Here is a 17,216-nt window from a genome sequence, read left to right as displayed (position 1 = left end):
CTGGACATTGTCAATAAATATTTCACTGAATTTTATTTGAATAATTTCTACTGAACCATTTTCTGTTTTGATATATTTTTATTAGAGTTAAGACGTGAAACCTCAAAATTATTATTTCATCAGTAAATTTTTCTGTTTGAAGCTCTCTTAGATAATTAGTTATAGACTTAAGTTCTTTTTTGATGAATTTTAGAGATGGATCGAAATAATCTATGATCAGTATTTGACACATTCTTTTCAGCCGCAATAAAAACCTTCCCAATATTTTGAAATTCAATTGAACGTTTTGAAATATGTCTCTAAAGGGATACATATTATTTTGCATATCTTTTTCTTCCCCGCAATCAACATTTCTTCATTATTTCAGTTAGTTCATGAAATATTCACATATAGTTACAATGGATATTTTTCACTTTTTTAAAATAAATTTATTTTGTATTCACATGTACGAATCTATTTTACTCTTGGGTGAATAAAAAATTTTGAGTGACACGCTATCATAACCTTATGCTTTTTACTTCATTAAATCCAATAATTACTGCATTAATTCTTAAAATTTCCCATTTAATATTCGGTATTTCTTGTGTCTGTTTCATAATTAACAGTATGAATAATATCGTAATAGATAAAATTATTGCATTACAGTTAAATTTAGTGATTACATAATAATATCTACATTATTATTTATTTATTTTCATCTCACATGCGATAAAAACCATGTTTCTGTTTCAATAACATCACTATTTGATGAGGAAATAGATTATTTTGTGCCAATTGAGAGGAGATAAACTCAAGAAGTAACATTCAAGGCAGAATGAGAGAGATAACCATGACTTAATACATAAACTTAGGAAGATTTTTACACAAGTGAATGTGATTCAAACTCAATAAAAGGATGGCTAGAGTGAAATATAACTAAAGTTTACATTATAAGGATAATGAAAGAGTTTTAGATAGTAGTCTCAATCAGATTAGAACTAGAGTTAATTTTGATTAGATCATTGGTGTATGGATGAGATATATTGACTAGATCTGTAATATTCTATATGACCATAAGATTTTGGGAAAATGAGGATGAAGTTTATAACACCTTTAGCAAAAGCTGTGCAGCTGGAGATTTGTGATTTGGGGATTTAATTAAGCTAAATTTCACTGTTACTGCAAACACATCGCCAAAATTATAAGAACAAGTTCGATGTTAAAGTAAAAACATATAAATATTAAGCCCTCGTTGCTGAAGCAGAACAAACTATATGAGTCATCTGAAAGCCCAAGAAACCTAGGGGTTAGAGGCTAAGGTGGTGAGCCTCAAACACTTCTACTGAAACATAGCTTAAGTATTGTGATTTGCAAGGCTCTTTGAAAATCAAAGTACCTATGACATGATTGCAAATAAACTGAACCAATATAAATACCATGTCTGTTGCCTTACATTATACATCATTCTTGGTTATTTAGATACAAATTTTAGTACAATATTAACATAGAACCAACAAATTATGAAATATCTAATTGACCCATCTCTCTCTGATATTTTTATAATCCAGTACAAACCAACATGAGAATATGTGTCTTCAAATCAATGGCTGATGAGGTAAAAAATATCTCAAAGCAAATTTGTTACAATCCTTGATTTCTACAAAGACTACTGACAGTTTCTCCAATTACTGTCTAAATTTATTCACTCCATATGTTACAAAATTGCGAGTCTAGCCTATGGTGCCCTAGATGAGAGTTTTAAAAATACTTAGCCAAATTCAGTCACTCTAGGTTTTATGCAATGATGATACCTTTTTTTGGGCCTTTGAGCCTTTGATATTCAACATGGTAGACTGTATACCGCTTGGAAATTCACTCAATCAAGTTATCAGACAGAGATGATATTTATTCATTGGGCATTTAATAATGTTCATTAAGAAATTGCAAGAATTGAGAGAAATTTGCCCACAGGAAAAAAAGAAACTATGTGAAGTTGAAGACCCATATACGCACACATTTATCTTACTCCTAGATTTTAAACCAAACAGCAGCTTCAAGGACCAAGAATTGTGCCCTCTCAACCCAGGTTCTTATAAATAATCGTCATTGCCTTAGTTTCTGAATAAAGCACAAGAATAAACGAAGTTGCTTAGCCTGGAATTAAATCGACGAGCTTAACAGTGGGTGGGTTTATGCATCAAGGTTATGATTGATCAAGTAGAGAATCCAATGAATAGAGCCTTGATTGACTTAATTGCTCAACAGAGCACAAAAGGACACTCAACTGCTTCGCCTGGAATTCAATAACAAATGGTGAAAGGGTACACATGCATCGACAAGTGAAAGAATAAAAAAAAAACAAATACCACCCCGGTTTGAGAGACTGACTTATCTTCCTCTTCAATTATGAATAACTCAGATGACTAATAGTTAATGAGCAAAAAAGAAGCTTCAAGGACCAAGAAGATTGCCCTTTTTTCGTGGGTTTTTTAAAATTTGTTGTCATAATTGTAACGAAAGTATCTCCAGCTTATTTGTAATACTTGTTGGCCAATGAATCATAATGAACAACTTTTATCCATAAATACTTGGGATAATGTCAACTAAAAAATGTTATTTAGTGACGATTCCCCGGTTCTTAAATTATTGACCATAGCCTTAATTGCTCAACAGGGCTCAAGAAATATTTAACTGTTTAGCCTGGAACCAAATGGAAAAAAAGTCCACAGTCTGTCCGTCATCCATCATAGAGTCGGCAGTTTTGTATGGGGAACGGATAGAATAATGGAGAACTGATGACATCCCTTGGTGGGTATAATCGACCAAGGAAATAATCTAATTAGAAGAGCCCCAATTGGCCAGTAGAGCCCACCAGAAACGCTAAAGTGCTCACAGTTTGATCAAATAAACGAACAAATCAATTGGCTGGCACATGCATCGACCTTCAAAAGAATCCGATTAATAAAGCCCCAGTTGCTCACTAGAGCCCACAATAAACACTAAACTGCTTAGCCTTTGATCAAATAAACGAAAAATCAATTGGGTAGTTTACGCATCGACCAAGAATATACTCCAACTGATAGAGCCTTAATTTTAATTACTCAATAGAGGCCACCAGAAACACTAAGCTGCTTACCCTTTGATCAAACAAACTAGCAAATCAGTTGGCTGGTACATCCACCGACCTTCAAAATAATCCAGTTAATAAAGCCTTAATTGCTCAATAGACCCCAAAAGAACCACTAAACTGCTTAACCTTCCATCAAGTAAACGAAAACCCAATTGGGTTGGTAGTATATACTTATACACCGACAAAATACTCCAATTAGTGGAGCCTTAATTGCTCAACAGTTTGAGAACATCAAGCCGCTTAGCCTTGATCAAATAAACGAAAAATCAATTGGGTTGGTAGAATACACTTATACACCGACAAAGTACTCCAATCGGCGGAGCCTTAATCGCTCAACAGTTTGAAAAAATCAAGCCGCTTAGCCTCGATCAAGCAAAACGAACGAACCATTTGGATGGTAATATGCATCGACCGAGAAAAAAGAATCCAACGAATAACTGATCTCCATCCTTTTCGTTATCGAAAAGCTCAGATGACCAGAAGCTGATGAACAAGCCCGAGAGAGGAGGAGCGAGGAGAGAGAGAAGCGAGCTCGCCGGGCCCCCACAAGCGCGCCACCTTCTGCGACGGCGACGCCCCCTCCTCCGCCGCTCGCTCTCTCTTCTCCGACGTAGCAGACGAGCTCTCGCTAGCGTTCACCTCGTTGGGGAAGTTCAGTATCGCTTTGCTTCCTCTCATCTGGAAAGCGGCCTTATCGTAGGCCAGCGCGGCTTCCACGGCTGTATCGTACGTACCCAGCCACACCCTCGAACCTCGCTTCTTCGGGTCTCTTATCTCCGCCGCGAACTTCCCCCACGGCCTCCTCCGCACCCCTCTGTATCCCCTCTCCGACGATAATTCCCTCGTTGGCGATACCGATGACGATAATTCCGACGATGAACCCTTCATCTCTGCTTCCGCAACGCTTCTCTTCTCCGTTACCCACCAGGATGACGATAACTCCGACGATGAAGCCTTCATCTCTGTTTCCGGAACGCTTCTCTTCTCCGTTACCCACCAGGATGACGATAATTCCGATGATGAAGCCTTCATCTCTGTTTCCGGAATGCTTCTCTTCTCCGTAACCCAATAGGATGACGATAATTCCGACGAAGAAGCCTTCATCTCTGCTTCCGAAACGCTTCTCTTCTCCGTTATCCACAAGGATGACGATAATTCCGACGGTGAAGCTTTCATCTCTGTTTGTCGAACGCTTCTCTTCTCCGCTACCCACAAGGATGACGATAACGGCGAAGAAGAAGGCGAGGATGACGATAAGGATGACGGCGATAGTATCCATGAACGGTTCACGTAGGGTTCCGGGACAGCCCTCGTCGCTGTTGCAGAGGAGGATGACGAGAAGGATGACGGGGAGAGTGGCCACGAAGGTTTCGCGTTTTCTGGGAGGACCCTCGTCGCTGTTTCATAGGATGACGAGAAGGATGACGGGGAAGAGGGGAAAGGAGGGTTAGGGTTAGGGTAGGGGATTGAAAAAGCCATGGAAGGAGAAGAAGGGATGACGGACGACGTGGGTTCGTCGAGTAAGTACTGCTCGACGGTGAACTCGTCCATGAGATGGAGCACGATGAAGTCCAGCTGCCCGTCGTCCATGGCGATGGAGATTAGGGTTTTGCGAGGAAGAAGACGATGGTGATGAAGAGGAAATTGTATGGGGGAGAAGAATATAAACAGTAGAGTTGTGGGAAGAACAGGGAGGTTCTTCGAAGCTCGATAGAAGCTTCATTTGATGCTTCCTCAGTCAATCATGGATATTATCAGAGCCCACGGTCCATTGAATTTTGGCGTTTTGCATTCAGCTTGTTCTGATTGGATTGGAGAAGAGACAAGATTGATTTTCTTTTGACCCACTTGTCATTGTTTTCCTTCCACGTGCAATAAAGTCTGAACAGAGATGAGGATAAGATCAGGAGAAGTGGCCGACATCAAAATCAGCATTTTTTTTAAAAGGAAAATTGACCTGCAGGTTTATATTTTTCTCGGATTGTTGATGGGTGTTGTAGATATTGACTTGGGGATTTTGGTTTTTGGGTTGTTAAGAGTGAAGCGGCCTTTTGAAGATGACGTCTGTTGAGAACAAGTTCAAATTCTTTTCTTTGGCAGATGTATTAAGAATTAAAGATTATTCTCTTCCTTGGAATTCAGAGAAAAATACCAAAAAAATCAGAGTTTGGTGGCCGTATCTAAAGAAACTATTTGGACACTTCTTCTGTGCTTTTAACAACCACCAGAGATGGAAAACTGATTTGGATATCCTTCACTGGCATGAATCATGGTGCACAAGAGGATGTTTTTATTGATGGCCATCATCTTTACAAGTTGACATAAATGAGTATTTAAAGCAGTCCATGGAAGTCAGAGAAAATATTTAAAATATGGCATGATGCCATCATGCATACAATTGGAAAATCATCATAAACATGTCTATGTTGTTGTCATGGTACAAGATTTATATTTGGTCCTAAGTAGGAATATGGATGCGTGTAAAGGCCTGAAATAACTTGTAAAATGGTGAATGGTTTTGCTCTTGAAGGGCCATTTAGAAACTATTTTGTATTTTAGACAATCCACTTTGAGTCAAATAACCGGAGAAGTCTAGTTGTACACAAATTTGTTGAGGGCTCTAAAGAAAGATATGTATTAATGTTTTCCTAGAATGCTTGATATATTAGCAGTGCAAATTGAATAGTTATAAATTTTACTATTGGTTGGTCCACCAGAATTTACAAAGTAAATTTGTTGGTAAATTACATCTGACTGGAAGAAAAGTTAACCGCCCAATCTATTGCCAATGTATTGTCAATCTATCCCAAGTTAGAATGGACTGCAAGTGATTAGTGTTAGAATTAGAGATAATCTGGAGAAAAATAAAATAAATAATTTCTCCAAATGATAATTCATGGCAGTCTTCGATATGATGCACTGAAACTAGCTTATCATGAAGCATATCTATTGCCGCTATGGTTGAGTGACGAAATCACCAAAACAAGAGACCGATAAAGATACTAGAAAGAAGATGATAGAGCAGGTTGGCTGCCCTACGTGTTTATATAAACGCCAAACTCAGAAATTAGAGCTTCCAACCGTTAATTAGGAGTAAAACCTATTGACAAATTATAGACCCTTACTTCCAAAGAAATTAATTTATGTGCATTTCTGGGTAACATCAGATGTAAGTCCATTTCAATGTTTAAACGAAAAACAATATGTTTATATACTATTTTCTCTTTCGAATACCGCTATTTCTGATATCAATCTTCTGAATTGAGGCCCCTGTTGAACCCACAAACTGTTGCATTGGAGGAGCTTGGGTAGGAATAGTTGGAGGCGCAGCTGTTGTCAATGTTGATGTCGCCGCAGCTATGGGCGGGGCCGCTTGATTAACAGCGGCAGGAGGCTCTGGCGGGGGACGTGGCAATATATGCTTCAACCGATTGTTCCGATAACTCTTCCAAAAGAAGAACTGTTGCCTATGAACTAGTTCCTGCAATGACAATGTGGATTCTTTCAATACATTACATTATCATGTACTTCGAAAAATAAATCATATTGCAAGGACAGCATGAAATAAGGGTCCATTTCATTAAAAGAATTTGGAAACTACATGTTTTTTTTCGGAATGGAGCTTGTTCTATTTCATATCTTCATAATGAGAATAAAACTCTATTGTTCTGATGGAGAGGGAACATGTTATTAGCCTTTTGGGAAATTTCAAAGCAAAAATTTCAATTAACTGTTTCAATTTATCATTTTACTGCGATGAAATTTAGGTATTCCTTTATCCACAGACATTGAATGTAAAGAAACGGGTATAACAGGAATGTAACAGAGAGCATTTTCCAAGGTGCTAAGAAGTGGAAAATAACTGGGCATCTAACATAAAAGCAAACACCCAAAGAAAACAGACAAGAGTTGACAACACTCTTGAGGAAATTTTGACATGCAATCAAGGAAAAAAATGCATAAATTAAAAACATGGCATACATTAGGAATAAACTATAGGCATGTAGTAAAGGCATACGGAATGTGATTAAACATGTAACAACATTTCTTTACAGAGGAAAGAAATGGGGTAAAGAATGAGTTTATCCCACCTTGCTGGCTGGATGCGCCATAGCATTTCTGAAATTTGCATTTTGTAGAAGTTCAAGAAAAAAAAGACAATGTGGATACCTGTAATGGAGAGAATTAGGGTTTTAAGCTTGCTATATGATATTGAGGATAGTTTGCTAACATATAGGACACCTTTCACAAATAGCACTCACATTATAAATTTAACATACTCCGGCTTTTGCCAATACTGGAGATACTTCAAATATCCAATGAAGGCCTCATCTTCAAAATAGCGATTCTGAGCCAAATCTGCAGAATAATCTCTTAAGACTTAGCCGAAGGGCAGGATCAAGAGCTAGATTTCAGAAGGAGATAAAAAAATAAAAGTGAAGAACACTGGTAGATTTTGTAATTAGGGATCTTATAAAATTGGACAAATTGCCAACTCGTCTACAATCTTTTCATAATCTATTCTGCATCAATCACAGTCCTACACAACATTGGAATTGCTCACTGATCGTTTTATTAATGACTAAAATGCCCAGAGATACTCAACTCGAGTATTTTTTGCTTCTAAATTTCGGTGAAGAAATGTGGCTGCTTTTGAGGCAATACATACCTTCTGGTAAATGATTTTCAGTTAAAATGTACAGCAATTGTCACTATACCAGGAGAAAATTTGACATTCAATGTCGATATGTAGGTGAAAATCTCACCAATCTTGAATACAAAAAAGATAGAATTGTATCGCGAAAGTAGAGTTCTGAAGACCACAGTTGAGATGAACAGAAGTATAGAAGGAGAACACTGAAAAAACGAGTGGAAGTAGCCTGAAGTTGCCTTCGTCTTCTCCCTCTGATCGTGGATCAGCACCGTGGTCAGACTTGGTCGAGTCTGACCTTACCCGAATGGAAACCATCTTTTCTTGAAATGATGCTTATGCTCTATCATCAGTCTCTAGCAGTATTTATAGACTCTCTGCATGGGCCCCATTATGTGAACGGCCTGTTGCAGCCTGGCACATCGTGCCTTCTTTCTATCATAGGTTCTAGTAAAGAACCTATCATACAAGTCAGTCAAATATATCTGTATACTGATGAAATTTATAAAGTGCTTTATCAAATTTCTAAGTAAATTATATATCTGTACATAAGTGATGAATAATGCGTCATCCATCTTGTCCATATTCATGAGGACGCACGAAATATGAAAGTACTTTGCTCATCTCATAGCATCCCTTTCCATCTCCAAGACACAAAGTCAACTGTCCACAAACCCTAATTTCTATGAGTATTGTCCATATTATGGCGATAATTAAACTTTGGTAAGAATATATGTATCTTAGGAGCACAGCGGACATAAACCTTGAAGTCTGACTGTTTCAGTTCTTGGATATTTATAGGATCCCCAGGCCCTCGTTGGAGTCATTCTCGTCCTTTTGCCATTGAGGGCATCTAGGCCTCTCCCCTCCCATGTTTCCTTTAGACAGCACAGGCCTCCTAGGAGGGCAGACTGGAAGTTGTTTTCTCAAGTGACTGTAGGTTTCTCTCCTCTCTCCTCTCGTCTTATGTCCAAGCTCTATCTTCCCTCACGATTGCTGTCTTTGTGATCGCCTCTACCTCATGGCGTGTTCAGGCGGCTCGTCCTTGATCCCTACCCCTCTGCTCGACCATTCCCGTTCTTCCATTCCTCCCGGGAACCTCTCTCCTGTCTCGTACACTCATCTATCTGTGAACGTTACGACGTAGTCAATCAATCAATAGCATCCAATTCTAGTTCAAAGGTCCAATTACAGCTTGGATTGATTCGATCTCGACTCCGGATCGTATCAGATATTGATATGATCAGAAGTCAGATCTATTGACGGAAGAAAGCCAGGCCCACTCAGGAGGTCAAGACCAAACACAGAATAGAGTGAGTTGTCTTCAGCCCCCCCACCCCCCCAGATTGTGAGCAGCCACCTCCAACTCTATTCCTTCTGCCCTAACCAGTGGTGACTTCCTTCTTCCTCTCATTCTACAGACTCGACAGCATCCTCTGGAGAGCAGTGACCCTTCCTTTGGTGATTCTTAGTCATCCTCTTGTCACTCCTGTTCTTCTCTCTGACCCCAGGAACTTTATTGTTCTATCTTCCCTTAATTTCTATGTTTTGGAGCTTGACACTGTTTCTATTCCAAGGATTTATGTTTGGAATTGATGAAAAAACGTACATCCGATTGATGCATCCCACTTGATGGCGCCACATCAAGTCCTCTGATACCTAAAGGGCACAATTTGTCTTAGCTTGATCTTCCAACGAGGTATGCCACTTCAATTGGAATTTATACTGATTCAGATTATGATGGCTCATGGGTTGAACACAAGTCTACCACTGGATACTGCTCACTGTTCTGTGGCAACTTGGTCACCCGGTTTAGCAAGAAGCAAATCGTCACTTAGAGCTCCAGTGCAGAAGTAGATTTTTTTTGCCTTGGCCGAAGGCATCTGTGATGCTCTCTGGATTCGAGGGATTCTGCAAGAATTCCAGTTCTCACCAGCCCAGCCCATCAAGCTTCTGAGCGACAACGAGTTGGGTAAAAACTAGCCTTGCCCATGACCCTGTGAGTTCAAGCACGTTGAAATCAATTGACATTTCATCGAGTAGAAACTTGAATCCAACGTCACAGAGATTGGCTACATCAACTCTAAGCTTCAACTGGCCAACCTCTTAAGCAAAGGACTGCCAATAGATCTCCACAAGTGTTAATAGAGTACACAGGTACATCATGTGCATACGCAGTTTGAGGAAATGTGGCGGTTAAATTATTTTTCCCTTGCTCCATTTGTTCATGTTAAGGGCTGAATGATCATTAACCTTAAAATGTATTTTTGTACAACCAAACCCTAACAAATGAAACATTAATTTTGTTCTGTTCAAAAGGATGTATCCGCTTTGCCGATAGCTAAAATAGAGAAACCCAACACAGCTGCACAATTTGATACATGGCAACCATCAGAATGGGAACCAGTGAGTTTCAAATTGTATGCATGAATTTTCTTCAGCAAAGTTTTGTATAGGTGCACATGGAATGTGTGCACCAGAAAACATTGGAAAGTGAACACAAGGAATGGTCTCTAATGTGTCTCAGTTAGATTCGGTTTGAAAAATTCAAACCGCCCATTGCCCATCCCTGCTGGAAATTAATCCTCCGATTACGAGAAGCCAGGAAGGGGTAAATTATTGACCTGGGTTGAATTTCAATGATGTACATAGTTCAGCAATAACAAAAGCACAAATGGATGGGCGGCCGACCAGAAATATCTCCATGGAAGCATTCTAGGAATCCCACAATAATCAAAGCTACGTATTTAAGGCGCCGTGTTTTGTGTTCTGCTACCTCCACTGGTATATTCTATCCAAAAAATGGGCCCATAAATGGGGGACCCTGCATGCGGCTTGAACCTCATGCAGGGTGTGCAATTGGACAATGCGTTGTTTGTAACCCTCCACCCCCCCTCAAAAAAAAAATCAATCCACTTGGGCTAAATTTTATCTTAGAACTGCAACAATCCCTAGGGAATGCATGTGCATACATTTCATAAAGTATCGACAAAAAATAATGCACTCAAATTTGAGTGGCATGATACGCAAAATAATCATTCACTCTCCAAATTATTAGATTTTCATGACAAAATGCAGGATTCGAATAGAAATACACATGCGGGCAATAAAAGTGAGGCACATACTCGGTATAAGTAGGGAAAAGAAGAAAGTGGAAATATCAAAACAAATGTGGTTCCATAAGCGATCTGGAAGTCAAACATGATGGAGAAATTCAAATGCAAGGAGTTAATTGACATTTCCATCAAAGAAAATTAATAATCTAAAGCATTTCCATCGGCAATCTCCAAGGGAATTCAGACGGAGAAATCCCAATCCCATTTTCTAGGGTTCCTGAAATACAACTCTCAATCGTTCATTCACAGGCGCCAACAGAGAAAATTAACAGTAAAAAACATTTCCATCGACAATCTCGACGTGAAATTTGTCGGAAATTCCATTGCCCCACTTCTAGGGTGCCAGAGATGCAACTCTAAAGCGATAATCAACAAATTCTTACGACCCTTGAAGAAAGATCAAGTCTTTTGTCACTCACAATGGATATAAGTTGGATTCGCAAGACACTGCACGAACTCCAGTTCAAGCAGGAATCTCTGCCTTCCGTCATCTGGGTCTTTGTACGAGCCACTGGAAGAGCAAGAACTGGGCTTTATCAAGCCAACCCAGAGAAGAAAATCAACTAGACAACGTAATTACGCAAGAGGAAGAGGAAATAACCTGGGCGGTGGAGGATTTTCTACGTCGGACATTGGATCCGCCCCGAAGAAGGACGAAGAATCAGACGAAATCCAAGATTATTACCCTTTTGAGAGCGCTTTCGCACGATGAATTATATATATACTGTTAAGGTCGATGATTTAATTCAGAAGAGTTCATGTTTCTTGGCTCTACCATGAATAAATACATTACAAATGTTCCTGATTTGGCTAATGTTGAGAAATTTGTTGATCAAATAGTTGTTCTTCTGCATTTACAAAGCTTTCTGAATGTTTTTTTTTTCAGGTGATCTGCCTAGAGAGATAGTGTTCTTAGAAAATTTTGAACACTTCAAATGTTTTCTACAATTGATGTAATTTGGCATAATTTAGAACTGTTTTGTCCTTAGTATGTTGCTCTTGGCTAATTTTGAGGTATTTATTGATCAAATAATTTTTTTTTGCATGTGCAAAGCTTTCTTAGTGCTTTTTTGTTAGGTGAGATGCCAAGAAACATAAGTAGTTGGAAATTTATGATCACTTTAAATGTTTTCTACATTTGATATAACTTAAAATAAATTAAAAGTGCATTGGTGTTAGTCTGTTGCTCCGTATTTGGCGAGTGGTGAGGTATTTCTTGATCAAATTGTTGTTATTCTGTACTTACTAAGGTTTCTGGATATTTTTTTGTCAGGTGAGCTTCCGAGAAACATAGGTGTAGTAACAAATTTATGATCACTTCATATGTTTTCTATAACTAATGTAATTTAGCATAATTTAAAACTGTATTGTTCTTAGTGTGTTGATATATAGTATCATTCTAAGGTCACAATCAACATGTACCAGAGTAGGCCATACTATGATCAGCCATCAATCTTCAACCCATAGAAGGATTACAACTTAATTGACGTGAAAGTCAAAATACTTGGAAATAAAATATTGTGCAATATAGTGAATACAATAACTTTGTTGATTAAGATAATAATTATGGAAAGACTTATCTTTAAGTTATATTGCATCAATGTTTGTGATTGGTGGTAATAACATTTGTAACTTTTGTTAAACTTTCACTTGACATTTAAAGTGTTTCTGAAACTAAATAGACATCAATTTCAGATTAACTAGGAACAAGATCAACCTTATGAGTCTATTCATAACATCAAATTAACAATCATAGTTATGTGATTTGTGCTTGATTTCTTTGCTTACAGTTGTTCATAAACATGATTGCTTTGCTCACAGTTGTTTCATAAACATGATTGCTTTGCTTACAGTTGTTCATAAACATGATTGCTTTGCTTACAGTTGTTCATAAACATGATTGCTTTGTTTAGATTTGTTCATAAACATGCAATATCCACAATTTATTGTTACAGTTATTTACTCCGTCATGAATTCTTGTAATTATCGGTATCACATTCAATATCATAATAACCCAACTTGACTACACGATAGTAATCATGATACTAACCCCACTTTACTACTTGAGTCTGGTGTATTATTTTTCACATTTTTCTTGGAGTTTTATTAAAATGTCAGGCTGAGGAATTTTGATACTTAAACTCTGGATGTAAAAAAAAAAAGAGAAATGCAATTCAGATCGCATTCAGACTCATGGAGGAGAGCCCTAACCGGATGTTGAAGTGAAGACCCAAAGAGTCAAAGGGAGGCCCTACTCACAAGGAGATGCTTCAAATTTGGATTTGACTATCATTATTTGAATTCCAGGGATAGAATGATGTGTCTTTGGACAGTAAATGATGAAATTATGGCCCTTAATTTTATGTTTTTTCAATTTAGGAAATCAAAGAAAAAGAGCTTCTCAACTTTAAATATCTTACTCTTGTGTACGTTAACCTTGAATTCTGTCTCAAATCACTACTGTCTGTATGAGTACATCTCTTTTGTTGGTTCCATGCTTTCTAGAGAGTTTTAGATTGTGATCTTTTTGAGCCAGACCTTTTCATATTGATGTGAGGAAGAAAGAACACCATCTCAGGCCGTAGCCAATGAACAACGAGATAAGTGAGTCAATATAATTGTTTATCTGTTTCCCTTGTCTTCCTAGATTATCAAAGGTAGACAAGATTCAGATTTTCTAATACTAACAACCACATCCAGAAACTCTTCTTGTAACAAAATGGACTACATTTTTTACACAACACGCCTTCATCGAACTCTGCTACTCGCTGCACGAAACCTCGTCATTTTCAGCAACGCCAGCACCAAATGCTTGTACTTTTGCCTCTTTCTTTTCATTGAATAATACTCAATAAGGGTTAGGTTGAGCAACCTTGACTCAGTTTTAAATCTACCTCGCTAATTAAGAATAGGTTTGAATCAGCTAGTTCATCTGTTCACTAATTTTAAACTGGCCAAACTGCACACAAATTTTGGTGCATGCTTTCCACTGCACACTCCTCTATGCATAGCGGCCTAGCATGGGATCTACATCAGCAGCTCATCCATTCACTCTACCATGCCCGCCCACTACCACTAGAGGATTGCCAACACAAGGTATAATTTACAATATTTAATTAATTTTAATTTAATTATTGTCCAAATATTTTCCTTATTATTTCATTACAAGAAATAATGGAAATAGAAGATAACACAGGAGAAAAAAATGAACACATGATGGAGCATAAATTAAGGATGATAATGGAAATGGAAAATTTGTAAAGAATGCAAGCCAACCTAGCCAGGGGTAAGAGATTTGAAAGTTTCTAAATTATCCCTTAATAAATCATAAAAAAAATGTTCTCAAAGATTTGATGAGGATATTATAAATTCAGTACAATTTATAAGTTATAAAATATATACGAATTTCCTGGTCTTCATAAAAGATTCAAAAAAGAAGAGTTTGAGGCAAAGGAGCGGAAAGAGGAAAATAGAGTTCTGGTCCAATTGGTTGGAAAAGAAAAATAACATTCTAAAAAGAAAAGCCTGTTCCTTTTCCTTACGCTTTAGAATTTTTTAATCCTTATCCATATCGTCCAGTAAAAAATATTGGAACTTTCAAAGGAGAAATATATTTATGGGAAAAAATATTGGAAAAATATTGGAATTTTTTACTTTACTTTTCTAGATGTTTTTAAATATGTTTTCCCATAAAAATGCCTCAAACTGATTATGAATATAATGTACAAAAAATTGACGAGAATATTAGAAACGTACATAGAATTTATAAGTTACAAAATAAAAAAGAATTTCCTGGTCCTCATAAAATATTCAAACAAGTGTTTGAAGTGAAGGAGCAGAAAGAGAAACATGTAAAAAAATCCATGTTCCTTCTCGTTGTGCTTTAGAATTTTCTGATCCTTATCCAGATCATCCAATAAAAGTTATTGAAAATTTTAAAGGAGACACGGCTACATTTACTCTTGAAGATGTTCCAAGATATGCATTTTCCATAATATGTGAAGAGAATTCAAAAGAAATTTCATTGATCTGAAGCAGCAATCTCATTACATAAAAGAGATGACATCCAGGCGCTGCCCTGATTAAATGTGAACAAGGTGGCATGATATTCTTTAAATCGCTATTAGATTCAGGACCAACTTTGAATATCATCTTCAAACCCCATTCTGGAAAATTATGTTTGGAGAGTTAGAAACCAAATCCGTCCTTTAGGAGAGTTTTTTTCCCGTTTCTTGTAAATGGAAAATGAAACATGTTTACCCAATTGACACTCAAATCCTAAACCTACATAAATATTAAATTTTCAATAGAACTCCAAAGTCAAAATCGAGTGCATATGATTGATATGGAAATTTATGATATTCAAAGTATGTTCTTGATGTATAAAAGTTCTCCCGAATATAAAAAAAAGAAAAATTGGGCAAATGTCTGTTTTTAGGCAGATACGATCAAAAAGCAAGAAGAAAGGATATTTTATCAATAAATAGTGGCCATTTCATGATATTATTCTTTTATCAAAAAACAATGCATATCATATATACATTTTAGACCTTCTAAGAACTAGTCTGGAACATAATCGCATGAATGCATACATCAATTTGTGATTACCAAATGAATATTTTCTAAGATTTTAGTAAGTCCCATTAGGTTCGGTTTAGATAATCCGTTGACCCTTGTCACAAATAATCTATAAAGTTTTCAAGAAAGCGATGGAATTTCTATCCATAATTATCTCCATAAAAATAAATTTTATATCAATCATAACTACTCCCAAGAAACAGAAAAAAATGATAAAACATAATTTTGGCTAATTTTTTTAATTTAAAGGATGTTGAGTTATGAAGGAATATTATCATAATTTTCCATAATATAGGGTCATTAGGGGTCAAATTCCACATGATATTGGAAAATTATGATTAAATAGTAGTTTTATGATTTTTATAATAGCTTTATATCTTATAATAAAAGAACCAGTTATAATGAGAGAAAATTTGCAAATAAATATTTATTGGATTTCTTATAAGGTAAATGAAGCAAAAAGGGAAAATCATACCAATGTTGGGTCTCTAACAATGGTGGGTAGCATCCAGTGATGTACAGTGTGATTTTTACATGAAATGGTGGTAGTGTGGTAGTAAGCCAAGATGATGTAGGTGGTCGATGACTCAAAACTGACCAGCTGGCTGGAGTGGTTGAGTCAACCCAGAATCGGCTGAGTTGACCTCGTTCGGATTGGCCAAGTTAATCCAAAGTCGCTCTGAGTCATAACAACCTAATTATAAAATTATCACATTTGATGCATGGTATTAGGCTTAAACTGGCTAAATAAAAAATTTAGATTGTATTAAGAAAATTTCAGATTTTTGGGTTTTTTTTGAAATTTTATGACATCATATTTATAAAAAAAATTATATTTATACAAAGTCAAAATATTTTCCAGATTTAGAAATTTTATATTTATACAAAGTGCTATTTATCTAGATTAACACTATCGCATCATGTGGTGAAGTTTTATTTAATTTGTAACAAATGTGGGAGCATGGAGACTCATGTCAATATCACAAAATGTGGAGATTAAAATCAGTATAAATGTGATAATATCACATACTTGAATGTCATAATTAGACAATATTGTGATTAAAATTTCAATAATGCAGCTAAAGTCAAAAAATATGTAGACATGAGGTGGAAAGAGGACGCTTTTGGAGAATCTGAGGATGAAATTTTGACATGCAACAGGTTTTAATGATTAATATAAATTAACTTATATAGTTATTAGAGCATTGAGAATGGTTTAATGCTACAAAATAGGATAGAGATGTAAAGGAGAAATCAGAGTAATAGGTAGGGTTTTAATAGGAGATTAAATGTAAGAGAGAAATAAGAATATTAGGGAGGGTTTAAATAGGACATGAAATATAATTTATGTATATTATGTATGTATAGTACACAGTGTGATAGTATATATTTTATATATATTAAGAGATAACTAGAAAGGGTAGATAATATTAAGAGATTAATATGCATATATGTATCGATTTAGAGAGTTATGGAATGTAATATTAATGTAAAAAAATATGATGAAATATAAATACAATCTTTAAATAGATAAGTGTGACCAGGCATTCAATGCAACGCCTCAATAAGTTCATTTAAATGAAATAAATTCAAACACCATTTCAATCTTAACCAGTATAATCAAAATAAGATTAAACACGATATTTACTGTAGAAAATGCTTATAAAGCATCAGATCATCCTGATTTCATTAAGGGACAGGGGTGGCATTGACCACCCTTGGACTTTGTTATGCTTCCCAAGCTCCCATCGTCCATGCTAGT

General features: G+C 36.5%; 2 protein-coding genes across 2 annotated transcripts; both read right to left on the bottom strand.

The window, feature by feature from the left end:
* Window positions 1-3,330: 3,330 nt before the first annotated feature.
* On the bottom strand, window positions 3,331-4,760 carry LOC144714936 (uncharacterized). The gene has a single exon (XM_078589749.1). It carries the CDS (start codon window positions 4,697-4,699, stop codon window positions 3,578-3,580), a length of 1,122 nt encoding a protein of 373 aa, XP_078445875.1. The 5' UTR covers window positions 4,700-4,760; the 3' UTR covers window positions 3,331-3,577.
* A 1,452-nt stretch (window positions 4,761-6,212) lies between these two features.
* MED31 (SOH1 family protein) lies at window positions 6,213-11,619 on the bottom strand. Its single transcript, XM_078590199.1, has 5 exons — window positions 11,478-11,619; window positions 11,296-11,387; window positions 7,372-7,468; window positions 7,201-7,279; window positions 6,213-6,590 (listed from the first exon to the last, which is right to left on the bottom strand). Exons 1-5 carry the CDS (start codon window positions 11,507-11,509, stop codon window positions 6,324-6,326), a joined length of 567 nt encoding a protein of 188 aa, XP_078446325.1. The 5' UTR covers window positions 11,510-11,619; the 3' UTR covers window positions 6,213-6,323.
* Window positions 11,620-17,216: the final 5,597 nt, after the last annotated feature.

The sequence above is a fragment of the Wolffia australiana genome, chromosome 18 (genome assembly GCF_029677425.1).
Source record: "Wolffia australiana isolate 7733 chromosome 18, ASM2967742v1".
NCBI lineage: Eukaryota > Viridiplantae > Streptophyta > Magnoliopsida > Alismatales > Araceae > Wolffia > Wolffia australiana.
The sequence above is the reverse complement of the archived record's forward strand: the minus strand, read 5'-3'. Positions and strand labels throughout refer to the sequence as shown.